At 41.1% G+C, this 25,208-nt stretch overlaps 2 protein-coding genes across 3 annotated transcripts in view; one reads left to right on the plus strand and one right to left on the minus strand.

Annotated features, from left to right (window-relative positions):
• Window positions 1-70: 70 nt before the first annotated feature.
• On the plus strand, window positions 71-15,255 carry TOX4 (TOX high mobility group box family member 4). 2 transcript variants are annotated; one of them, XM_011235509.3, is made up of 9 exons: window positions 71-191; window positions 403-471; window positions 7,911-8,153; window positions 9,029-9,289; window positions 9,639-9,869; window positions 11,350-11,430; window positions 11,966-12,709; window positions 13,675-13,838; window positions 14,513-15,255. In XM_011235509.3, exons 1-9 carry the CDS (start codon window positions 186-188, stop codon window positions 14,571-14,573), a joined length of 1,860 nt encoding a protein of 619 aa, XP_011233811.2. In that variant the 5' UTR covers window positions 71-185; the 3' UTR covers window positions 14,574-15,255. The 2 variants fall into 2 exon arrangements, with proteins under 2 accessions (XP_011233811.2, XP_034504211.1); XM_034648320.1 differs by lacking the exon at window positions 403-471 and having other exon boundaries at window positions 121-191.
• A 487-nt stretch (window positions 15,256-15,742) lies between these two features.
• Window positions 15,743-25,208, minus strand: part of METTL3 (methyltransferase like 3) — a 20,081-nt gene continuing 10,615 nt past the window's right edge. Inside the window, exons 2-11 of the mRNA XM_002927814.4 lie at window positions 20,920-21,137; window positions 20,421-20,825; window positions 19,008-19,183; window positions 18,182-18,398; window positions 17,772-17,959; window positions 17,359-17,397; window positions 17,066-17,174; window positions 16,878-16,943; window positions 16,622-16,734; window positions 15,743-15,989 (exon numbers count right to left, since the gene is read on the minus strand). Of these exons, the coding sequence (XP_002927860.1) occupies window positions 15,878-15,989; window positions 16,622-16,734; window positions 16,878-16,943; window positions 17,066-17,174; window positions 17,359-17,397; window positions 17,772-17,959; window positions 18,182-18,398; window positions 19,008-19,183; window positions 20,421-20,825; window positions 20,920-21,137 (1,643 nt within the window). The 3' untranslated portion in view covers window positions 15,743-15,877. The remainder of the gene's footprint in view (window positions 15,990-16,621; window positions 16,735-16,877; window positions 16,944-17,065; window positions 17,175-17,358; window positions 17,398-17,771; window positions 17,960-18,181; window positions 18,399-19,007; window positions 19,184-20,420; window positions 20,826-20,919; window positions 21,138-25,208) is intronic.

Consider the following 25,208-nt stretch of genomic DNA (forward strand, 5'->3'; position numbering starts at 1 on the left):
CACCAAGCTCCAGGGGGCGGTAGCTACACTTTCCGTCCGCTCGGCCCTCCCGGCAACAGCCCCGCGGCTCTCCTTCCAATCAGCGGAGAGCGACGCGCGTCCTTGCGGAAGTGACGGCAGTTCGAGTCCGGTGGGGGTGGTGGGAGCGATGAGGGAACTGAGACGGTGGTAGCCGTTGTGTGAAGATGGAGGTAGGAACCTGAGCGTTAAGAAGGCTGGCGAGAGAGCGCGGCCTACCGAGTGGAAGCGGAGGCGGGAAGCCGGGCGGAGAGGCGGCTGAGGGGAGGGGAGAAGAGAGCGGGGTTTGGGAGTGTTGTCAGAGTGTCGGGGACAGAATCCGTCGCTCCATGCTAACTCCCTACTCCCCCTAACTTATCCCCGCGGCTTTCTTTTGGTTTCCAGTTTCCCGGAGGAAATGACAATTACCTGACGATCACAGGGCCCTCGCACCCCTTCCTGTCAGGGGCCGAGGTGAGCACGGGGGGGAGGGGGGGGGGGGGGCGGGGGGGGGGAGGAGAGCGCGGACGCCCGGGCCGGGGACTGGGAAGCAGGGCCACGATTGGTGTTTAGAGAACAGTGGCAGCTGCTTCCAGAGCCTGTGAAGACTAAGGGGAAGGCCCGGGAAGCTGCTGTCATCAGAAAAGCCGGACTTTGAAAATAACTAACCCATTTCAGAGTGATTCTGGACTGGAAGACAGGGTGGAATTGTTTCCTTTTATTGGGGAGAAATGACTACAACAACCTATGGGCATCACAGCGGGAAGAAAATACTATAGCTAAAGAAATTGGGGTAAGGGAGGAGTACTTAAGGGGTTAACTGTAAACGTGTTCATTCTTGGAACTAGCTCTGTTGTAGGGTCTTTGTTTCACTTAAACTTCCTACTCGAGGATTAAAAAAAAGAATAGTAGTTATGTTTACCTACAAGCTTGTTTTGCTAGTGACAGGATGAAAGGAAATAGTCGCCAGAAAACATGGAGTTGAGTACAACATGTGTTTCTGTTTGCCAGTGACTCAGAGTTTGGGCAGGACACTTCACTTTTATATGTCACAGATTCCCTCGCTGTAAAATGGCTGTAATAATAGTTTCTTGTGATGTTGTGAAGCAGAAGTAATGGTTATGATGAGGTGCTTTAGTATTTGTGAAAAAGCTTTCCTTAAAACATTGTCATAATATAGATACATATCACTTGTTTAGATTTTAGATTTAGATAGATTGCAGGGCAAAATAGAAAGATTTAGAACAGAAAAAAAATAAATTTCCCGATCTTTGAAAACTTAGTCTTGAGCCTAGGATGTCTTTTTTTGAGAATTTTAGTACTCCCCCTGCCCAAAACTGATGTTAACCACTTGCATTAGTGGGTTTTTTGTTTGTTTAGTTTGTTTGTTTTGGCCTAAGAATTCTAATGCTGTTGAGTAAGCTTATCCTGTATTAAACCTTAATATTTTCGTGAATGAGAATTAGATTGAAAAGGGACAGTTGCTAGTTTGATTTCTTAATTGCCATTATTGGTTATTGTTATTCTCTAAGGAGGGGAAAGTGTGGCTCAAATGAACAACAGATTTAGAAATGATATAAAACTAAATCTCTTTGATGCTTTCCAGTCTCATTGCCAGTTTCTTCTGAATATCTCCATGGTTTAATTTCATTGTTTGGAGTGTTGTAAATCTCACATTGGCCTCATCCACATGAATGTGCTTCATTGCCAATTTCTTCTGAATCAGATTTAAATTTAGAGTGTGGTAAATTTCACACTGGTCTCATCAAGAAACTTTCCAGGTTTGAGTCTATCCTTTGTTTTTTTATGACTAAGAAATTTTTTAAAAAACAAAACTATTTTGCCAAGAAGCTCACAATTAAATTTCAGTGTCTTCCTTTAGCTTAGGTCTTTGTCGTTGCTAACAGTTCTTCTCATTACAACTTCACCTTCCCTTCCCTTTTTTTTTTTTTGACCTTTATTTCAATTGGTTTGTGGTTTTTGTTGCACCTGGTCTTATTGTGAACCACCCCCAATATAACTTAGAACTAGGTAAAGGTGATATTTTTTAACTTTTTCTTTTAGAAAAAGAGTGATATTTAGAGTTTTCTTGCAAGAAAAAAGATAGTTGTCCAAAAAGTACTAATCATAAAAAAAAAATCAAAAAATTGGACTTCATTGAAATTAGGAACGGCTTTTCATCAAAAGACCTCAGTAAAAAATTAAATAGGTACACCACAGACTGGGAGAAAATATTTGAACACACATATGTGACACATATTCAGGATATATCAAATATTTATGTAGAAGAATCCAATTTAAAAATGGGCAAAAGGGGCGCCTGGGTAGCACAGTCGTTGAGCGTCTGCCTTCGGCTCAGGGCGTGATCCTGGCGTTCCGGGATCGAGTCCCACATCGGGCTCCTCTGCTGGGAGCCTGCTTCTTCCTCTCCCACTCCCCTGCTGTGTTCCCTCTCTCGCTGGCTGTCTCTCTGTCACATAAATAAATGAAATCTTGAAAAATAAATAAATAAATAAATAAAAATAATAAAAATACNCCCTGCTGTGTTCCCTCTCTCGCTGGCTGTCTCTCTGTCACATAAATAAATGAAATCTTTAAAAAAAATAAATAAATAAATAAAAATAATAAAAATAAAAATGGGCAAAAGATTTGAACGTACACTTCACAAAAGAGGGTATCCAGATTGTCATTAGGCATATGAAAGAGTGTCATAATCACTCATTGGGGAAATGCCAGTTAAAATTAATGAGCATGACTGTATACCCACTAGAATGTTAAAATTAAAAACAATGACAATCACAAGATTTTGCAAGGAAGCAGATAACTCTTAATCATTGTTGATTAAAGTGTAAACTGATTCAATCACTTTGGAAAACTGGCAGTATCTGCTACAGGTGAACATGTACCTACCCTATGACCCCGCAGTTCTACTCCTTGATGTACACATGAGAGAAATGAGTTTATATAGTCACCAAAACATGCATGTTGACAGCACTTTTACTCATAATAGCTAAGAACTGGAAATAACCCAAATGTCTATAAACTGGTACTTTTGTAAAAAAGGATACTACACAGCAATAAAAAAAAGACCTCAACTACTAATAAATGTACCTTGGGTGATCTCCAAAATATATCGTTGAGTAAAAAGCCTGACATAAAAGAGTAGACACTATTTAAGTTCATTTTTTTAAATGAATATAAGGAATAGACAATGTGAAACTATGGTAATAAAAATCAGAATAGTGGTACTTGTTATCAAAAGGAGAGAGTACTTAATAAAAAAACAAAAAACAAAAAACAAAAGGAGAGAGTACTGACTGGGAAGGAATATGACAAAATATTTTACAGTGATAGAAATGTTCTGTATCTTTGATCTGGGTAATGGTTAATTGGATGTTTACAGATATAAAATTCTTTGAGCTATATACTTTAAATTTGTGCACTTAAGTTATACCTAAATAAGAAATAATACTAAAAATTTCTAAGGAGTAAGTATCCAGAGGGGAGGGCTTAGGATCTGTTAGAGCATTGCTTGACACAGGGAAGTTTTATCTGAAGACAGTTTAATCTTTCTGCTTTCCTCATTCTTGTTGGCTCTTACACAATGATACTGTGCTTTGAGCACTTTCAGGAAATAATATAAAGATGCCTATTTTTTATTAGAAAAAGTATTTTTAATATTAGAACCAGTTAATTATTTCAGGCTGAATAGTTAAAAATTTTCACTGCTATAGCATTTTTTAAGAACAATGAATTATCTTAAGGATCCATTGTACCAGTGTACTGTGAGTAAATAAGTGTTGGTTTAAAATAAATTTCTTTAAAATGAGTAATCTACACAAACTATTTAAAGAAATACTGGGTTATATGTTTTGGCATGGGGAAATCTCAGGAGAAGAGAGAAACGTGTTTGTTTTTTTTTAATTTTTTGGTTCTCTAAATAGTTGAGCATCCTTGTTTATAAACTGTAATTCCCAGATTGTTTCCTCCTTCAAAATGGCCCATGAATTTATCAGAGAAGGAAAAGAAGACTGAATGAGAGGGTAGCTACATCATGTTCTGTTTTCTCCTTCTAGGTTGAAATCACTTATTTTTACCTGAATATTTGCTACAGTTTTATCTTGGTTTTATACGTGGTAGAGAATGGTCTAGTGATGTAGTAGATCCACTAAAATAAAATAACTAGATACTCATTATTGGTTTTTCCCCGTAATTAATGTTATAGATCATTTGTGGTAGGAAAAGAGCTTTAGAGTGAATCTCTTGTGTTTATTCTAGCCTGTAGTTTATCCCTCTGTATTCTTGATCATTGCTATTATTTTACTTTTTTTTACTTAGGGAAGAAACAAATAAACAAAACAACCCTCCCCAAAAAAACAACATTAAAGCTATGGATACTGAATAACAAAGCTGTTTCCACATTCCCAGGGGGTGGTGCATAGAAAGAATGCCTTGTTAACTCAATACAGTGGAATCTCTGCATGTCTCGTTTTTTAGTGTAGTCCATGAGAGCACTCCAGATGGTTTATGAGGGGTAGTCCTTTGCAGAACACTGGTTGCCTGTTTGGGATATGAATTTTTACTCTTTTTCCGTTGTCTTTAACAAATAGTATCATTTTCATATCTTGGCAGAGCTGTCTTTTTATTTGTTAAGCTGAAAAGGATAGGCATCTTTTGCTTTGTCAAAGCAATCTGTATCTTGTAAAAAATTGAAAACTACTATCATACAACTGTTGATCTAGTACAGTAAATGTTTCCCCTGATCCTTCTTCCCATCCCCATAACTTTATTTGCTTGAAAATTTGGTAGAAGTCTTTGTACTCTCTTCTTGAAAAATCTCACATGAACCTAAACTCAAATTTCAGAAAGAGTCATGGACCTGAAGTTCAGAGCTTTCATGTAAGAATTACGAGCTATGTGCTGAGAAAAGTTCAGTTGTTGGGGAGATGTTCAGTTTTTCCCATCAAGAACTGCTTGCTCTTATGTTCCTTGTGCCACTCTCATGTTTACATCTCCGATAACTACCAAATTTTTACCATGTTAAGGATCGTGGAGGAGGAAAATGTAGAAATGAAGCTAAGTACATATATATCTTTTTTTCTTCTGGGAAACTTTTTTTTTTTTTCCAGTTTGCCAAAGTGATTCAGAGAGATTAGGCATTTCACAGGCATACTTTCTTTTTCTCCCTAGTTTCTACTAGCTGGAAATTTCTTTCTAGCAATGTCTTCTTTAAAATAAAAATGGTGGGGGGCGCCTGGGTGGCACAGCGGTTAAGCCTCTGCCTTCGGCTCAGGGCGTAATCCCAGCGTTGTGGGATCGAGCCCCACATCAGGCTCCTCCGCTATGAGCCTACTTGTTCCTCTCCCGCTCCCCCTGCTTGTGTTCCCTCTCTCACTGGCTGTCTCTATCTCTGTCAAATAAATAAATAAAAATCTTTAAATAAATAAATAAATAAAAATAAAAATGGTGGGGCAGCTGGCTGGCTCAGTCAGAAGAGTGAGTGAATCTCGGGGTTGTGAGTTCAAGCCCCACGTTGGGTAGAGAGGTTACTTAAATAAATAAAACAAACAAAAAAAATTAAAATGATATTAACAAGACCCTTCTGGGTCTATAATAACCTTGAGGAACTCTTAATGCATTGTTTAATCATGGTGGGAAAATGTAGGTACCTATTGAATTTGATCTTCAATCAGTTGATATTTATTCTGCCATGTGATAGTTTGGTTGAATTTAAAGTTTCTAAAATTCCAATTATCTATAATTATAGATTATCAGGTCACAAGTTAATAATAATTAGGATATTAATATTATCATTAATAGGGGCGCCTGGGTGGCACAGTGGTTAAGCGTCTGCCTTCGGCTCAGGGCGTGATCCCGGCGTTATGGGATCGAGCCCCACATCAGGCTCCTCCGCTATGAGCCTGCTTCTTCCTCTCCCACTCCCCCTGCTTGTGTTCCCTCTCTCACTGGCTGTCTCTATCTCTGTCAAATAAATAAATAAAAATCTTTAAATAAATAAATAAATAAAAATAAAAATGGTGGGGCAGCTGGCTGGCTCAGTCAGAAGAGTGAGTGAATCTCGGGGTTGTGAGTTCAAGCCCCACGTTGGGTAGAGAGGTTACTTAAATAAATAAAACAAACAAAAAAAATTAAAATGATATTAACAAGACCCTTCTGGGTCTATAATAACCTTGAGGAACTCTTAATGCATTGTTTAATCATGGTGGGAAAATGTAGGTACCTATTGAATTTGATCTTCAATCAGTTGATATTTATTCTGCCATGTGATAGTTTGGTTGAATTTAAAGTTTCTAAAATTCCAATTATCTATAATTATAGATTATCAGGTCACAAGTTAATAATAATTAGGATATTAATATTATCATTAATAGGGGCGCCTGGGTGGCACAGTGGTTAAGCGTCTGCCTTCGGCTCAGGGCGTGATCCCGGCGTTATGGGATCGAGCCCCACATCAGGCTCCTCCGCTATGAGCCTGCTTCTTCCTCTCCCACTCCCCCTGCTTGTGTTCCCTCTCTCACTGGCTGTCTCTATCTCTGTCAAGTAAATAAATAAAATCTTTTAAAATATATATTATCATTAACAGTAATGATTAATATTTATTAAACAAAATAACAATATAAGGAGAGTACTGTTAGAACTCTCATTTTATAGATGAGGAAGACCCCGTCAGAGTCCTTTAGTAAGTGGCAGAGCTGGAACTTGAATCCAGACCTGACACCAAAGTCTCTTGCAAGTATTTATAATGCTTTTGCTGCAGATGTCACCATTTTAGTTTTTTAGTGTCAAAAAGGAACCATAGCATTTAATGTATCTTAGTTCAGACATTGGTCTGTTAGCTCCATTAATGGTAGACCCATTCAGTATAGTAAGAGTCTGTTACTGTAGTTGAATTCAGAGGAAGGAATTGCGTTTTATAGCAAGCTAATCTTTTTCTTCCTCTCTTGCAGAAAAGGCTCTGTCAGAGCAAGACTAGGAATGTTAGAGAATCAGTTTGCCTTTTGGCTGTAGCTCTTATGAAGGTTTTTCTCCTCGGTATTAACCTTATCTTGGCATTGTTGGGTTTTCCAAAAATGCCGTACAAATCGTAATCTTAATTGTTGTTAACATCATGATTTCTAAGCTGGAACTCTTAAGTGTAGATGTCTTAGAAGAGGATATCATTCCCGTGACACNTGACAGAGATAGAGACAGCCAGCGAGAGAGGGAACACAAGCAGGGGGAGTGGGAGAGGAAGAAGCAGGCTCATAGCGGAGGAGCCCGATGTGGGGCCCGATCCCATAACACCGGGATCACGCCCTGAGCTGAAGGCAGACGCTTAACCGCTGTGCCACCCAGGCGCCCCAACATCATGATTTCTAAGCTGGAACTCTTAAGTGTAGATGTCTTAGAAGAGGATATCATTCCCGTGACACTACCTTTTAGGATTTGCTTCAAAGGAACCTAAAAACAGTAGTCAAAAGTATAATTATCTGGTTGACAGTGAATTTCTGTGGTCTGATAGTTCAGGTGTATTGCAAAATAACTGCTGTCTATTAGAATCTTTGGAGAGTTTTTAAGCATCATAGGCAAAACAGTTTATAAAGACTGGGTCCTTACTAACAGTGCTGAGTCACTCATTAGAACAATAAGTATGATAGGACAACTGAGATGGCAAAGATAAACTGAAAACTGTGATTGATTTTGGCAGCCTTGTATATGCCATATGACCAAGGGTATGAGGAAGAGAGGTTTATCTGTAAAATTAAATAGGTCCTAAGAAATTGAAAACAAAAAGAGGATCCAGGCTGAAAAAAGGTACGCTGAGAAACTCCAGTACCCAGCCATGTTCTTCACTTAGCAGTATGCCGTTCCTCCTCTTCCCACTAACTTTTTTTCCCTTTTTCCCCCTACAGACATTCCATACACCAAGCTTGGGAGATGAGGAATTTGAAATCCCACCTATCTCCTTGGATTCTGATCCCTCACTGGCTGTCTCAGATGTGGTTGGCCACTTTGATGACCTGGCAGACCCCTCCTCCTCTCAGGATGGCAGCTTTTCAGCCCAATATGGGGTCCAGACATTGGACATGCCTGTGGGCATGACCCATGGCTTGATGGAGCAGGGCGGGGGGCTCCTGAGTGGGGGCTTGACCATGGTAAGGGGCAAAACATTATCAAGCTTACCCAAGCTCGTGAGCTTGGTGGTGTTAGGGGAGATAAAAGTGACTCTCTCTTCTCTACTACACTTGAATATTACTTGGTTCTCATTCTGTGTTTAGGGGCTCACCAACAAAGACTTAATTTCCCCTGAAGGAAATTTATCATTTGAATCAATTTTACTTGAAAATGATTTAAAATTATAAAATGTCCAGTGTTCAACCGGATATGAAAATGATTATGATTTGGGGGGGGGTTCCCCTTCTATAATTGCCATCACATCCTAGGATTAAAATGTGAGTGTGAAAAAAAATGTGAGTGTGATAGCTGGCATGTTGAGAGATTTATTCAAAACCAGTCTGAACCAAATGTATTAATTGTGGATTAGTATGTTATAAATCAGTGTTTTGGGCTTCCAGCACATTTTCATCAGTAGCACATCTTCACACTGTATTTGATGCCAAACATCTCTAACATTGGCATTATTTACTCTTGATTGCCTGTGTGTTACAACTTTAAAAACCATTATTGTAGGAGAGTACAGGAAGTTTTTCTTTACCCTAGGTGTCATCACTACCTCCAGATTACTGAATAATTTATTTGTTCTTTAAATTAACTTGTCCAAAATTAAGACTTCTCTGGATATTTTTCATTATTTTAGAACAGGCTTTTGAATACAAAGAAGTGACTTTAATAATTTCTGTACTTTATTAAAAAGCTTAATATACTTTATATATAAATTATTTGATGTTTAGTCTTTAAACGATGATACAATCTGGATAAGCAAGAGTTATAAACTGTCCTGAATTCAGTGGGGGGAAAGAGTGGTGTTTTTTTATATTTAGTGTTTAATTAGTCCTTCTGCTTCTCTCAGGACTTGGACCATTCTATAGGAACTCAGTATAGTGCCAACCCACCTGTTACAATTGATGTACCAATGACAGACATGACATCTGGCTTGATGGGGCATAGCCAGTTGACCACCATTGATCAGTCAGAACTGAGTTCTCAACTTGGTTTGAGCTTAGGGGGTGGCACCATCCTGCCACCTGCCCAGTCACCTGAGGATCGTCTTTCAACCACCCCTTCACCTACTAGTTCACTTCATGAGGATGGTGTTGAGGATTTCCGGAGGGTGAGGCATTCCCTGCCAAAATCAAATCTGCCATGATATTCTGGGATAAAACTCTTGGCATACAGAGCCTACTCAGTATTGTTTGCTCCTGCCCTGCCATCTCCTCTGCTCTTTTCTGGGTATGGGGTCCTGCCTCTCAGTCTACAGTTTATAATGCTTTTCCCAATCCCCATTTTAATTGGTCCTCACATACTTTACTAATGTCTTAAACCTATTGCCTCTTTTTAGCATTTCTGAAAATTCCATCCATGTGCCTAGTTAGTTCCCCCATATAAAAGTCCTTTTCTTACAGTTCTCCAGACATGATACTTCCTTCTTCCCTTTTGTAATTCTCTTTTCTCCCCTGCAGCAACTTCCCAGCCAGAAGACAGTTGTGGTGGAAGCAGGAAAAAAGCAGAAGGCCCCAAAGAAGAGAAAAAAGAAAGACCCTAACGAGCCTCAGAAGCCAGTTTCAGCATATGCTTTATTCTTTCGTGATACACAGGCTGCCATCAAGGGACAGAATCCCAATGCCACTTTTGGGGAGGTGTCAAAAATTGTGGCCTCCATGTGGGATAGTCTTGGAGAGGAGCAAAAACAGGTGAACAAAACATGGAGGGACTAGTGGGTAGTGAATGTCCTAGAAAGTTTTAAGGGGATAAAAAACTAAGTGTTCTTTTAACTTTTTAAAGTTGTTCTTATTTAACATCAACTGTTTGTTAATAGCATTCACAGATCATACTTTGTCTTAGAAGTTACAGCCATCCACTGAATCTAAACCCCATTTTTTTCCCATCTGTAAAATTAGGCCATTCCTTGGTAAATTGCATCTCTAAAATCCACTAGCCTAAGTTTGAATTTAGTTTAGTTTATGGTTTTCTCACTGGCCTAGTATAAACTTGAAAACTATAGTTAATCTCTCTAAATTTAATATGGATTTAAAAAATAGTGGTGCCTGGGTGGCTCAGTTGGTTAAGTATCCAAATCTTGGTTTCAGCTCAGGTCATGATCTCAGGATCATGAGACTGAGTCCCACATTAGGCTCTGCACTGGGTGTGGAGCTTGCTTAATATTCCCCCCCGCCCCTCCTCCACTTCTACCCCCACCTCACTTGCTCTCAAAAAATAAATGAAAATTATAATATTATGTAAATATACGATAGTTAGCATTGAAGATGGCTAGAATTATCATTGCCCTAGACTCACTAGGTCTTGTGTCAAAGTGAGTCTGCTACTTTAATATATGAAACAAAAAACTGAAATTTATAACTTATAACAGCTATCTATTGTACTCAACAAACCACAAATTCAATAGCTCTAAATAGTGGCAGTTTATTTCTCATGATAATGCGAATTGGTTAGATGGTTTTTCTGATGTTCTTGCCTGGGCTCACTCTTGTGGCTGTAGTCAAATGATAGCTGGTATGGCTGGCCAGGGTGACCTGTTCCCATGTCTGACTTTGGGTGCTACTTGTTGGCTTAGATTCCTGCCCATTCACATGGCCTCTCATCCTTCAAAAGGCTAGACTGGCTTCCTTATAGTATAGCAGACTTAGAGCAAGATCTCTGTCACTTCAGCCATCTTCTTGTGCTCAAAGCAATTCACAGAACTATCCCAGATTCAAAGGAAGGGGAAAGGTTTCAGCCCTCAATGGAAGAAAAAGTATGCAAGATGGGAGGAATTCTTGTGTCCATCATTGCAAATAATTTGCCACATTCCTTAAGGGGGAGTATACCCATTAGACACAATCCCAGACTAAGCAGACTATTGATCTTATATAATGTTTGGATCTGGATTTTTTTTTGTTGTTTTCTATTATAAAAGTGGGCATGGGTTGGTGCTAGCTTTAGAAGTGTAGTTGTTCTGGCAAGACTTGCTGATTGGCTGACTTTCAGATGCATGGTCACTGGAAAGTCTGCCATGGAGGCTGTCTTGATTACTAGCTTCCAGAAGTGTATTCACTAAAAAGAGTTGTCAGTATTTAACTGAGATGAATTGTCATTCACTGATAAGTAATACAGAATTATTAGTCTTTTCTAGGACTGTCGGGACTTTTTAAACAGTCTCTCCCTTTCCTGTAGGTGTATAAGAGGAAAACTGAAGCTGCCAAGAAAGAGTATCTGAAGGCTCTGGCTGCATATAAAGACAATCAAGAGTGTCAGGTAAGAGGGTTATTTAAAGCAATAAACAGATTTTTGGTGCTACTTATTAGCAGTTATAAGAAGTAAATACCACCAAAAACCTGTGGGACCTATAAATACTATGTTGTATTAAAAGCTTAAAAGTAGGGGCGCCTGGGTGGCGCAGTCGTTAAGCGTCTGCCTTCAGCTCAGGGCGTGATCCCGGTGTTCTGGGATCGAGCCCCACATCGGGCTCCTCTGCTGGGAGCCTGCTTCTTCCCTCTCCCACTCCCCCTGCTTGTGTTCCCTCTCTCGCTGGCTGTCTTTCTCTGTCAAATAAATAAATAAAATCTTTAAAAAAAAAAAAAAGCTTAAAAGTATATAACAGGTTTCCTATTATTTCCAACATAAACCTTGCCACAGTCTGTCTTTTACAGGGACTTATTTACTCCCACAGCTCTTTTCTTTCTTTTTTCCACTCTGTATATCTTTTCTTGGGAGGTGATTAGAGTGACTATGTTCTGGGGAAGAGAGTACATTTCCCAATGACTTTTTTTTTTGGGGGGGGGTCTTTTAGGCCACTGTGGAAGCAGTAGAATTGGATCCAGTGCCACCATCACAGACTCCTTCTCCACCTCCTATGGCTACTGTTGACCCAGCATCTCCAGCACCAGCCTCAACAGAGCCCCCTGCCCTGTCCCCTTCCATTGTTGTTAACTCCACTCTTTCCTCCTATGTGGCAAACCAGGCATCTTCTGGGGCTGGCGGTCAGCCCAATATCACCAAGTTGATTATTACCAAACAGATGTTGCCCTCTTCTATTACTATGTCTCAAGGAGGGATGGTTACCGTTATCCCAGCCACAGTGGTGACCTCCCGGGGGATCCAGCTAGGCCAAACCAGTACAGCCACTATCCAGCCCAGTCAACAAGCCCAAATTGTCACTCGCTCGGTGTTGCAGGCAGCGGCAGCAGCTGCTGCTTCCATGCAACTACCGCCACCCCGCTTACAACCCCCTCCCCTGCAACAGATGCCTCAGCCCCCCACTCAGCAGCAAGTGACCATTCTGCAGCAGCCTCCCCCACTTCAGGCCATGCAACAGCCTCCACCTCAGAAAGTTCGAATCAATTTACAGCAACAGCCACCTCCTCTGCAGATCAAGATTGTCCCCCCACCCACTCTGAAAATGCAGACAACCTTAGTCCCACCAGCTGTGGAAAGTAGTCCTGAGCGGCCTGTGAACAACAGCCCTGAGGCCCATACAGTGGAGGAGACCTCTCCTGAGACAATCTGTGAGATGATCACAGATGTAGTTCCTGAGGTAAGCCTGTTTTCAAGTCTTTCTCCATACCAGTAGCAAGGTAGAATTATTTTGGTTGACCCAATAAAAGTGGAGGTTGCTACAAGCATTTAATGTCTGGCAACCAGGAGTTCCTGCAGGAGTTCCCTGTGACTGTGACTTGTCCTACCCAAGATAATCTGTAGCGTTCTTGGTGAGAAACATTGGTGGTCTGGGACAGACCACCCCTTAATTAAGCAAGTCATACCGCAGTTCTATGCGAGAGGATACAGCCTAAGCATAGAGTTGTTTTTCAGAGGTATCTATCCAAGGATCCTAAACTTTGGAGATACAAATTCTTCCATTTCTCCTACATCTCTGCCGCTTGGCTTGATGTTTTAAGTGGGGGATGGATAGCTTGAAAAAAATTGGTTCATATCATTGAATCTTTCCAAAGAGACATAAACAGATGCCAGTTACCCTCGTTTTAATCTGTACATCACCAGTACTCATTTTAAATAAATTATGGGTCTGTTTTGAGACTCCAGGTCACAATTAATGAAGCCATCATTTAAAGAAAAATAACCCCCCATCAGCAGGAAACTATGAAATATCCAAGGTCTTTCCCTTTTTCTAATGGCATATTTTGTCTCTCTTAGCCCTCCCAATCCTAGTTGAGGTAAACCAGCCTCTACTCACACTCTACTTTTGACTTTTTCAGAGAAGTATTATTCAAGTGTGGAATAAAGTCAGTGATAAGATTAAAATTAAAGAGTACTAGCATGTGGCCAGCATTCCGCTGATTGGAAGAATCTTCATGTCAGTGTGCTTGGCAAAGTTCTAAAGCTGCATATAGAGGGGGACACCAAGGACACTTTTAGGACTCTGTCCCTGCATGTGAAGGATTTTAATACCCGGTACTCCATTGGCTCCCAGTTAATTTGACTAGCTGGCTAGTTAAGTAAGTAGCAATCTAATTCGTCTTTGGTGCTCTCTTCCTCTCATAGGTTGAGTCTCCTTCTCAAATGGATGTTGAATTGGTGAGTGGGTCTCCTGTGACACTCTCACCCCAGCCTCGATGTGTGAGGTCTGGCTGCGAGAACCCTCCAGTTGTGAGTAAGGACTGGGACAATGAGTACTGCAGCAGTGAATGTGTGGTGAAGCACTGCAGGTGAGCTCACAGTTTCCCTTCTTGTAATTCATGTATTGCTCAGTTAACTGCAGGAAAACTGGGTAACCCTGAGCATATGTAATCAGCATCACCTGACCTTAGGTAAACTAGGTTGCCGTATGTATGTCTGATTGTAGAGGCTACTAGAAAAGCTTCCCCTGCTTAAAAAGAGCTTACATTTGCCACATAGACAAAGATGATATCATTAACAATTTTTGCTTTTTGGTTACATTATGTTCAGTTACATATGCTCTTTTAAAAAATTGTAACACCTTAAGCTGTTAGTGACTATGGATATGAGCTTAGCTTCTCTCCTTAGCACAAATCCAGCTACTCAGGGATTAGAATTTGAGGAGAATCATTATGCTAAGTGGTAAATAGCATAAGAAGGTGCTAAGTGTGGCAGGAGTAGGGGTGGGTGGTGGGGCAAGAGAAGTTCTGAAGATTTTGCCCATCTCCCCAATTTTCCTGGGATTTACCTCTATCTATGAAAGTATTGATATTTCCTACATCAAATCTGCTTCAGTGAATCAGGATTGCTTAAGCTTAATTAAGGCCCACTGCCCTTGTATTTGTATGGGGTGATATCATTTCATCTTAATGAAGCTATTTCAGACAGAATTCAGAAAGACTAGGCTGTAATTCTAAGTTTATGTGTATCTCTTCTCTCTCAGGGATGTCTTCTTGGCCTGGGTGGCCTCTAGAAATTCCAACACAGTGGTGTTTGTGAAGTAACTCTTCCTGTTCTCCAAGCCAGTCAAGACTTCTCCGTGGGGAACCTGTCTAAGAGCCTCTTTCTAAAAAACAAGCTGGGCTTCTGGTAGTGCCTGATTTTAACTGATGGTCCTTCATGCTTCTCCCCTTTTCTGTCTCTTCAGTAGGGGCCATACCGTGGAGCAAGGCCACTGAGTTTGCTGTAATCTGGAATTGCTTTTTACTTTCAAGTACAGGCAGAGATACCAGTGATAATAGCAGAGGAAAGGGTGAAGGGAATATGAATAAGCAGAACATGGGGGTGGTGCTGGTGGGGGGCTGTTTGAGGAAACTCAGGATAATGGTCATAGGACATGCCTGAACAATTATTAAAATGATGGGAGAATATTCAGCTTTGAGCCTAGGCTAAAACACCGTGTGCATCCACTTTAAAGGGGATAAAAAGTTGCATTAAAGGTTATCTCTTAAACAGGAACGATTGCTATCACACCTATACATTGCTCTGAGAACAAAAGTTTTCAAAAGAGCAGGCACCCTGGGCTATAGGGAAAATACCATCACCTGGGAGTTTCTTATTTATTTCTCTTTACAAATAATGTTATTTCTTTAGTCCGTGATTCTCCTCCTTGCACTTACCACAGTTTATAAGTGTAAAAGGCAGGAGTCTATATCCTTAATATAAGAGGTTTTACCAAAGTCTAAAGAAGTTGTGTTCACTTGTGTTTGATGAAATATCTTTTAAAAATAGGCTAGAGGTGTTTTCACTTACATAATATATAGGCTAATTCTTTGTATACCCTAGGCATTTATTTAAATTTAATCTAAGATGTGCTTATCTTACTTTTCTTAGAAATACGCTAAACAGACAAGCAAAGCCACACAGCTGTAAAAGAGTAAACAAATATTTAGAGCATGTCAGTCCTAACGATGATAACCTTAAGTGAAATCAAACCTTACCTTCAGAAATAGCTGTCCCAGAGAACCCCTTCTTGAGTACGACGTTCATGTAGTACTGAGAGCTAATCACTTTGGTCCTACACGGTATACTCAACACTAGAATGCTTTCTGTGCACTCATAGTTTGAACCCTTAACACCCAGTGAGGCAGGTAGCACTCCCAGCGTACATACAAGAAATCCTACTGACAGAGAAGTTACACAAGATCACACACTGTTAAGTGACAGAGCCAGATTTTGACCTTGAAATCCCAACTACGATACAAACTTTTATTTAAATAAGGAAGAAAAACTATTGTACAAATATTACTCTTCACGTGCAGCCTGCAGAGCCATGGCTGTAGGTGCTTAGCTCTGTAAGGAAATGCTTCTATAGGTTTTTAGGTTTAGAGATGATACCATCTGGATACCTTTGCTTGAACCGGGCAACCACATCTGGGTCTAGTAGGTGGATCCCATCCAATTGGTTTCCAAGGGTGATCCTGAAGTAAGGATACAGAAGGGGCAAACCAAAAAATCCTGGAATTAAAAGGCTTAATATTGTTAAAAGATGCATACCTTTTATTAAGGCTGCCTATCATCTCACCTAAAATTCATGCCAATTTTTTAAGAAGACCTGAATATTAGAGTAGTAGTATGACTGGTTAGGGATTGGGCACAGATTTTTGTGTTAGAACAGGCTGGATTTGTACCACCTAAGGGTTAATAACAGACACCTAACCAGGCATACTTCACAAAGTTGCTGCCAATTAGTATTCTTTGGATAAACAGAATGCTAGCAACATGTCTTTCAAAGCTCTAACAGTATGAAAGATGCTAAAACTGTTGACAGAGTAAGTGGATTCTTCACCACCAGGGGGCAGATTCAATACATCCCATAGAATAACTGAGGCAGTTCTTCGGTAGAGACCCTTTGGAGAGCAGTGGTTGGAGTCTTAAAACCTGTTGGGTCTCCAGTGAATGTTGCAGAGCCCCATCAAACATTAAATACCAGCTTGGATGTCTTATGAAGCCTCTCAAGCCCATTTTTAGATTATTGAAATAAGAGGTAAAGCTCTACTAACATCCATCCTTGACCATAAACAGGAGGGTTACTATGTCCTGGTCGCCTTACCAGTTGGGCTGCACATTGTGTGGTCGTCCAAATAACTCAATCTTGCGAGTGCCAGGGGATAGTCTCTCAATCATGCCATAGATTTCATCTGGTTTATGACTGGTAGAACGAACCTAGGAAAGCAAGGCTCTAGTTACTTTTAAGTTACCAAAGATTGCAAGTCTAGCCCTTTCCATTTATATTTATGATCAAATGAACCTGGAACACACCTGACTTGAATAACGTGGAAGGTTTGGATGCCTGGGGAAGCACATACCTCAGCTACGATCACATCGCAATCCAGACCCTGGTTGAAGCCTTGGGGATTTCCTTTGACACCAACCTGCTCACCACAGAGAACAGATTACCTTACGGAACCCCCAGCATTTGAACTTTTTCTCAATAAGAAGTCCAACAATTCCTCTTTCTCCTCCACCTATTGAACTGGGCCCCACTGCTGCTCACCAAGCAGTGTTCCTTCCCGTGGTTCAACCAGTGACCTGTACGGCCTGTCCGAATGATGCGCTGCAGTTGATTTGTCTTCACCCAGATAATTTCATCTACCCGCTCGTAACTGTGGGACATAAGAAAGAGAACTAGGGCTTTAATCAGGCCTTCACAGTTTCGGGGGTAGTACCATCTACTCTACAGAGGAAAGGACTCACAGGGAATATTCTGGGAGAAGAGAATACATCTCAACTACAGCAATTACGCTTCTATTTCCTTCAAAAGAAAGCAACACAATGATCGCTACTTACCCCCAGAGATTCAGACATTCTCTGCCCAACTCCATGGCCCTAAAAGAAAAGGGTTAAACAGCTACTTTCATGTCCGTATTTTTTATCCCTTCAAGATACCGAAGTGTTTTCAGTAGACATTCAGTGAACATTCACATGCAAGACACCATTAGGGCAACAGGATGGATCTAAGAATGAAAACATAAAACAGTATCTATTCTCAATGGCCTTACCTTTCACAAGGAACAAATGTGAAATTAAATAGAAATCAGGTATCATTTGTGTTATAAATAGGCATTACGTCTCAGTAGCAAAAAAGGCTGACTTAGTCTTACATTTAATAGCAGGGCTAGGAAAACCCCAGATTTCATTCCCACCCAGTACTCACTCTGTACTATATCTGCCCATACCTACATATCTTTGAACTGCATTACCTGCCTGTGACCCAGAGGAAGAGAAAGCCATCATCCTGCAGTACTGGTATGTTGAGCCTGCGCATCTCATCATCTGTCAGGGTCCCATAGGGCAGCTCCATGTGAATATCCCAGGGTGGGTCAGCCATCACAACTGCAAACTTGCCCAAGATACTGACGTCCAGGTAGCGGATATCACAACAGATCCACTGCATGAGGTGGTATTTGGTCATCTTCCCTTCCTTCACTCTCAGATTCATGGCCCCAGTCCCTTTTTTCCATTTGATTTTCCTAATCCCTTATAAATATGTATATCCCACACCATTCCCAATCAGCAAGAGAGATTGCTGATGATGCCTGCTTTCCTACATGTATGGCTGCCCTACTCAGAAGTCCCTGAGCTGAAATAAGTTTTCTGAGCAGACAGGTACCTGAGGAGGGAAAAGTCGATCTGCATTGGAGTCACCTCCAACACTCTGTGTAAGAGCAAGCTCCTGGCTGGGTGTACGGTCTTTGCTCCCAGGAGCCTCAGAATCCATGCAAGCATCGATTTCATAGTGAACATATTTGCAGGTATCCATGTGGAAGCACGTGTTAAGGAAAGAGCAGTCACCTAATGACTCATCAGTGTGTTTATTGATGATTCGTCTGGGAAAATAAAAAGGGAGAATGAGAATCAAATGGTGTTCCAGAGTTAGAGCCCATAGTTCAAGTTCCAAACTGTTTCAAAATTTTGTCTTTTATTACCCTCTCCTAATTTTATCTTGAGAGCTTCCTCCAAGAGTTTTCAAAGAAAGGAAGCAGGTGACATGGAAATCCATAATTCACACTAAAGAAGAATCTAATTCCTCTCTGAGCAAAGACAACTTTCTTAGGGCAGGAAAGAAAGGCTTGCTGGTTAAGGCTGAACAGAACATTGACCTAAGAGCCCACATTCCTATTTCTACTAAGATCATCCTTCCAGAGAACTTTAACTTCTACTAGGCCTCAGAGACAGAGATGCCTGGCTAATGCAAGAAGAAAGGGGCATTATTTTTTAAAAATCTCACATCTATTTGGGAGCACCGTCTATATTCCCTCTCACAAAACACTACTACTGAAAATACATCTTCAGAATCTGGAGGTCTAAGACAAATCATTAAAACCATTTAGTAACAGGACCAAAGACGGAACCCCAGTGACTGGAAGGAATGTGCTGAGAAGGAATGAGTGCTTCTGGGAGCCCCACCCACCCCACCTCTCTCCCTCCCAAGACACCTGAAGTGCAGCTTGCGGCAGGGCCGATCAGCATCACTGGCTTTCATGCACTCCTCCTTGGTTCCATAGTCACAGAACTCCTGTACTTGGGCCCGACCTCGTGAGCGAAACTTTTCAACAATGGACTGTTCCTTGGCTGTTGTTGTATTTAATAGCTCTAGGATCTCCTGACTGACCTGTGACAAAAGAAGCCTTAGACTTAAAAGGGTTTACAGATAAAATGAGTCCTAAACCACCTCCTTAAATTCTACTTGACAATGTCCTGTTCTAAGAGGTGAATGAGCTAACCTAATATGGGAAAATTGGAGTCCTAGGAGAAGAGATCTGTCATGGGTTCAGTCCTTTCTTACAGATCTGCATTTTGGGTGGAATTAAAATATAAGAAGCCTGGTTCCTACTGCTAAGCATTAAATTAACTTCCCCTCCCCAGGAAAGCAATCCTTCAAGGGCGCCTGGGTGGCTCAGTCGTTAAGGGTCTGCCTTCGGCTCGATCCCCTCCTGGGATGGAGCCCCACATCAGGCTCCTCCGCTGGGAGCCTGCTTCTTCCTCTCCCACTCCCTCTGCTTGTGTTCCCTCTCTCACTGGCTCTGTCAAATAAATTAAATCTAAAAAAAAAAAAAAAAAAAAAAGGAAAGCAATCCTTCCCACCAAAACCACTTACATTTACATAACCAAGTACTAAGCACTTTACTGTTTAGCTGAGTCTATGCAACAGTTCATATTTGCACATCTAGAAGTACCAAATGGATAAGAATTTATGAGTCCATTATTTATATTCAGAATCACAGTTAACTGCCAATTCACACTGTTTAATCATCAGTTTCCATAATTAATGGTCCATGTAACTACCTTCCAGTATTCATCTTCATTCATCTCCCTCTGTTCCTATATTTGGGTTCCTCTTCCGTTTACCTGATGATTCTTCCAACGTCAAACATTCAAAATCGCAGTTTTCTCAACATTGGCATTATTGACATCAGGGGTGAAGTAATTCTTTGTTGTATGGGGACTATCCTACTATTATTGTAGGATGCTTAACAGCATTGCTTGTCTCTACCCACCAGACGCCTGTAGCACTCCTGTGTGTCATGACAACCACAATGTCTTCAGACATTGCCAAATGTTCTCTGGGGGATGGAAGGGGGAAAATAATCCCCAGTTGAGAACCACTTTTCTAAATCTTCAACCCTAAGAACTGCTCCTCGCCCTAGGGGTAAATCCCTCCCAATCAAAGCTGTAATTCAAAGTGTCTGTGAGGAGCGCCGGGTTGGCTCACTTGGTAGAGCTTTCATCTCTTGATCTTGGGGTTGTAAGTCTGAGCCCCACAATGGGTGTAGAGATTACTTAAATAAAATCTTGGGGGAAAAAAAAAAACAAAGTATATGTGTGAAAGCATTTCCATGTACCCCTACCTTCTTACTCTGTTGTTCCTTAGTAGACTGTTGGTTCAGAAGGCTCTCTATCTCCAGATCAACATCCGAGGCAGCATGTTTCCTTGATTTCTTGGTTGGCTCCTTGGCTGCTTCTGATGCCGAAGAGGCCAGGCCAGAAGCCAAAGAGCTAGCAAAGGCAGCTACTGTGGCTGAGTCCTGCTCTGCACGCCGCTTCTGCCCCGCAATAGTCCCTGTTACCTCCCCAGGGCCCTTCTTTTCTGCCACAGCGCCCATCATGGCAGAGAGCTTGGAATGATCCGCATAGGTCACAAGAGTGGGATGTGCGTCATCTTGTAAGAGACCTCGCTTTACCTCAATCAACTCCTGAGCCGCAAACTTCTGTAGGAGGCTTTCTACCCCATCTTGAGTGGCAGGGGCATCTGGCTAGGGAAAGAGGGGAGGAGAAGGAAATAAGACACTGACCATGAACTGAAGCAAAGAAGTGGTATATCCCAACCCTGCCTTATCAGATCGTTACCGTGGAGATGGCAAGACGGATGGACACAGCATCAGTGGGCAATGTTAAGGCCAGATCAGAAAGATGGTGTAGCAATTTCTTCTCTAACTCAGGGTCTGTGGCTAGTTCAGGCACTGCTGAAGCTGTGCTGGGCTTAGGGCCACCAGAAGTGGGCGCAGTAGGCACTGGGCTGTCACTGCGGAAGGTGGGAGACAGTGCTGCCTCTGGATTTCGTAGATCTACAAGTAAAGAAAAGCGAAGAAAATGACAAAGGGCAACCGCTGTAGGTCTGTCTATACACTCCTCAGGAGTCAAATCCTCCAATGTTCCCAGCACGTACTTTCATTTCGTGCAGAGAATTCTCTGACCAAATTCAGCACTAGATCACCTTTCCTCAATCATACTCAAGCATTCACTGCTTTGCTGAGATAATCCTGGATTTTCTGGGAAACACTTAGCTTTTTTCTACTGACTAAGAGGTATTTTCCTAATTCCTGTCCCCACTGTGCTTCAGAAGAAATCAGCAGCATGGTAGATTTAAATGTCCATACCACCTCCCTTCAGCCACCCTAATGACAACTGAAAAAATCAACCCAAATTTAGGGGCACCTGGGTGGCACAGTCGGGTAAGCATCCCAACTCTTAATTTCACCTCAGGTCCTGATCTCAGGATCCTGAGTTTGAGCCCCATGGTGGGCTCTGAGCTCAGCGGCAAAGCTACTGAGAGTTTCTCCCTCTCCCTCTGCCCCTCCCCCAGCCTGCTAGTGCATAAGCACACACACTGTCTCTCTCTAGTAAATAAGTAAACCTTTAAAACAAGTTTTTTAAATAATAGCCCAAATTCTAAAGCCAGAAATACTTCTAACAACCTAAGCTGTGTTCAGCTCTTCTGAGGAATGGAGTTCGAATTTTAATGAATTAAGGCCACTGGACATCAGAAGGTACGTAAAATGACAGTATTGAGGATTAGAATAGGACCTTTTTTTTCTTTTTAAAGACTTTTTTTTTATTTTTTATTTTTTTTTTAATTTATTTTTTTTTNAACAACCTAAGCTGTGTTCAGCTCTTCTGAGGAATGGAGTTCGAATTTTAATGAATTAAGGCCACTGGACATCAGAAGGTATGTAAAATGACAGTACTGAGGATTAGAATAGGACCTTTTTTTTCTTTTTAAAGACTTTTTTTTTATTTTTTATTTTTTTTTAATTTATTATTTTTTTTTATTTATGCNTAACGCCGGGATCACGCCCTGAGCCGAAGGCAGACGCTTAACCGCCGTGCCACCCAGGCGCCCCTATTTTTTATTTTTTTAAGATTTTATTTATTTGACAGACAGCCAGCGAGAGAGGGAACACAAGCAGCGGAATGGGAGAGGAGGAAGCAGGCTCCTAGCAGAGCAGGGAGCCCATGCAGGGCTCGATCCCAGGACCCTGGGATCACACCCTGAGCCCAAGTGAAGACTGGGCCACCCAGGCGCCCCTAAAGATTTTAAGTAATCTCTAAACCCAATACAGGGCTCAAACTTACAAGCCCGGGATCAAGAGTCGTATGCTCTACTGACTGAGCCAGCCAGGTGCCCCTAGAATGTGACCTTGAACACTCAAACACAAAAGTAATACTTTCTCTAAAACTTTGCAGAAGCCCTGGTCACCAAATGATACTTCTTGACTGTATTTTTATCACTTACCCTATTACTTCACAAACAGGTAGCCATCATAACCTTAATAAGACTTAAGAACTCAAATTAGGATAACACATTACCTTTTAGAAAGCTTAATATATATGATTATTTAGTTAAAATACAGATGGGGGCATCTGGCTGGCTCAGCGAGTAGAGCATTCAACTCTTGATCTTGGGGTTGTGAATGTGAGCCCCATGGTGGGTGTAGAGATTACCTAAAAATAAAATCTTTAGGGGCACCTGGGTGGCTCTGCCAGTTAAACGTCTGCCTCCAGCTCAGACTACCATCCTGGGGTCCCGGGATCGAGCCCCTCGTGGGGCTCCCTGCTTAATGAGGAGTCTGCTTCTTCCTCCATCCCTCCTCCTGCTTGTGCTCTCTCTCGCTCACTCTCTCTCTCAAATAAATCAGATCTTTAAAAAATAATAAAATACAAATGAAATATTAAACTTAGGAACTATATCAGAATTCTGTTAAATATTATAAAATATAAGTGAGTCCTTAGTTTACATTTAGAAATATTTTGGTTACTTAAACATTTTTACTCTAATGGAATTGACTTCAGTAAAATTTGACTCACAAATTCCCAGGAAAATAGATCTGAACTATATCGAACACCTTGCTGTAACAGTTAAATTTTATGAAAATAAGTTATACCCTATTTGGAAAATAAGATTCCACAATTCAATACTAGGCTGGAAATGTTAAATGACTGACCGAACTTTCTTCACTTTGCTTACGACTGGATTCCTTTATGTTCTGCTGAATCTTAGAGTAGAACATTTGCCAGATAAACTGATACAAGTTCTTTGTTTTGTTTGGCAAAGAGGTACTGTATATATAGTGGAAAGTTCCCTGAAGCACTTTCAAGGTCGGGACGAGAAAGAATTCAAGGGCAACAGACCCAAGCTAAAAACATGTAAGAGGGGCGCCTGGGTGGCACAGCGGTTAAGCGTCTGCCCTGTCTGCCTTCAGCTCAGGGCGTGATCCCGGCGTTACAGGATCGAGCCCCACATCAGGCTCTTCTGCTATGAGCCTGCTTCTTCCTCTCCCACTCCCCCTGCTTGTGTTCCCTCTCTCCCTGGCTGTCTCTATCTCTGTCGAATAAATAAAAATCTTAAAAAAAAAAAAAATGTAAGAAACATAAGTGACAATTATTATTTTAGCTTACTTGGAAAACTACAGGCAAAATTTCTGCACTGAACAGGATTGAATGATGACTACTGAAGTCCTTGCAATTCAGAGATTCTAGGAGTCTAATAAACTTGAGCTAAAAAACCCCAATTACAATTTACACTGGGATAAAACTCTGAGCTGTTTTTTTCTTTAAGCAGTCAAGTTTTAAAATTTTTTGAAGTAACCAAAAGTTTCTTTCATTAAGCAATTTAAGCACAATCAATAGTAAGTATCATTATTAAGGCAGAAGAAACAAGGTATTTTAAAATTAGGATTTCAGGGACGCCTGGGTGGCTCAGTCGGTTAAGTGTCTACCTTTGGCTCAGGTTATGATCCCAGGGTCCTGGGATCAAGTCCTGCATTGGGCTCCTTGCTCGGCAGGGAGCCTGCTTCTCCCTTTGCCTGCTGCTCCCCCTGCTTGTGTGCGTGCTCTGACAAATAAATAAATAAAATCTTAAAAAAAAAAAAATTAGGATTTCAGGGGCCCCTGAGTGGCTCAGTCAGTTAAGCATCTGCCTTTGGCTCCTGCCTTTGGCTCAGGTCATGATCTCAGGGTCCTGGGATGGAGCCCCACCTCGGGCTCCCCGCTAAGCAGGGAGTCTGCTTCTCTCTCTCCATCTCCCCCTCCCCCCGGCACGTGCCCACATGCTCTCTCTCAAATAAATAAACAAAATATTTAAANCTCTCTCAAATAAATCAGATCTTTAAAAAATAATAAAATACAAATGAAATATTAAACTTAGGAACTATATCAGAATTCTGTTAAATATTATAAAATATAAGTGAGTCCTTAGTTTACATTTAGAAATATTTTGGTTACTTAAACATTTTTACTCTAATGGAATTGACTTCAGTAAAATTTGACTCACAAATTCGCAGGAAAATAGATCTGAACTATATCGAACACCTTGCTGTAACAGTTAAATTTTATGAAAATAAGTTATACCCTATTTGGAAAATAAGATTCCACAATTCAATACTAGGCTGGAAATGTTAAATGACTGACCGAACTTTCTTCACTTTGCTTACGACTGGATTCCTTTATGTTCTGCTGAATCTTAGAGTAGAACATTTGCCAGATAAACTGATACAAGTTCTTTGTTTTGTTTGGCAAAGAGGTACTGTATATATAGTGGAAAGTTCCCTGAAGCACTTTCAAGGTCGGGAGGAGAAAGAATTCAAGGGCAACAGACCCAAGCTAAAAACATGTAAGAGGGGCGCCTGGGTGGCACAGCGGTTAAGCGTCTGCCTTCAGCTCAGGGCGTGATCCCGGCGTTACAGGATCGAGCCCCACATCAGGCTCTTCTGCTATGAGCCTGCTTCTTCCTCTCCCACTCCCCCTGCTTGTGTTCCCTCTCTCCCTGGCTGTCTCTATCTCTGTCGAATAAATAAAAATCTTAAAAAAAAAAAAAATGTAAGAAACATAAGTGACAATTATTATTTTAGCTTACTTGG

Source organism: Ailuropoda melanoleuca, chromosome 20 (genome assembly GCF_002007445.2).
Source record: "Ailuropoda melanoleuca isolate Jingjing chromosome 20, ASM200744v2, whole genome shotgun sequence".
NCBI lineage: Eukaryota > Metazoa > Chordata > Mammalia > Carnivora > Ursidae > Ailuropoda > Ailuropoda melanoleuca.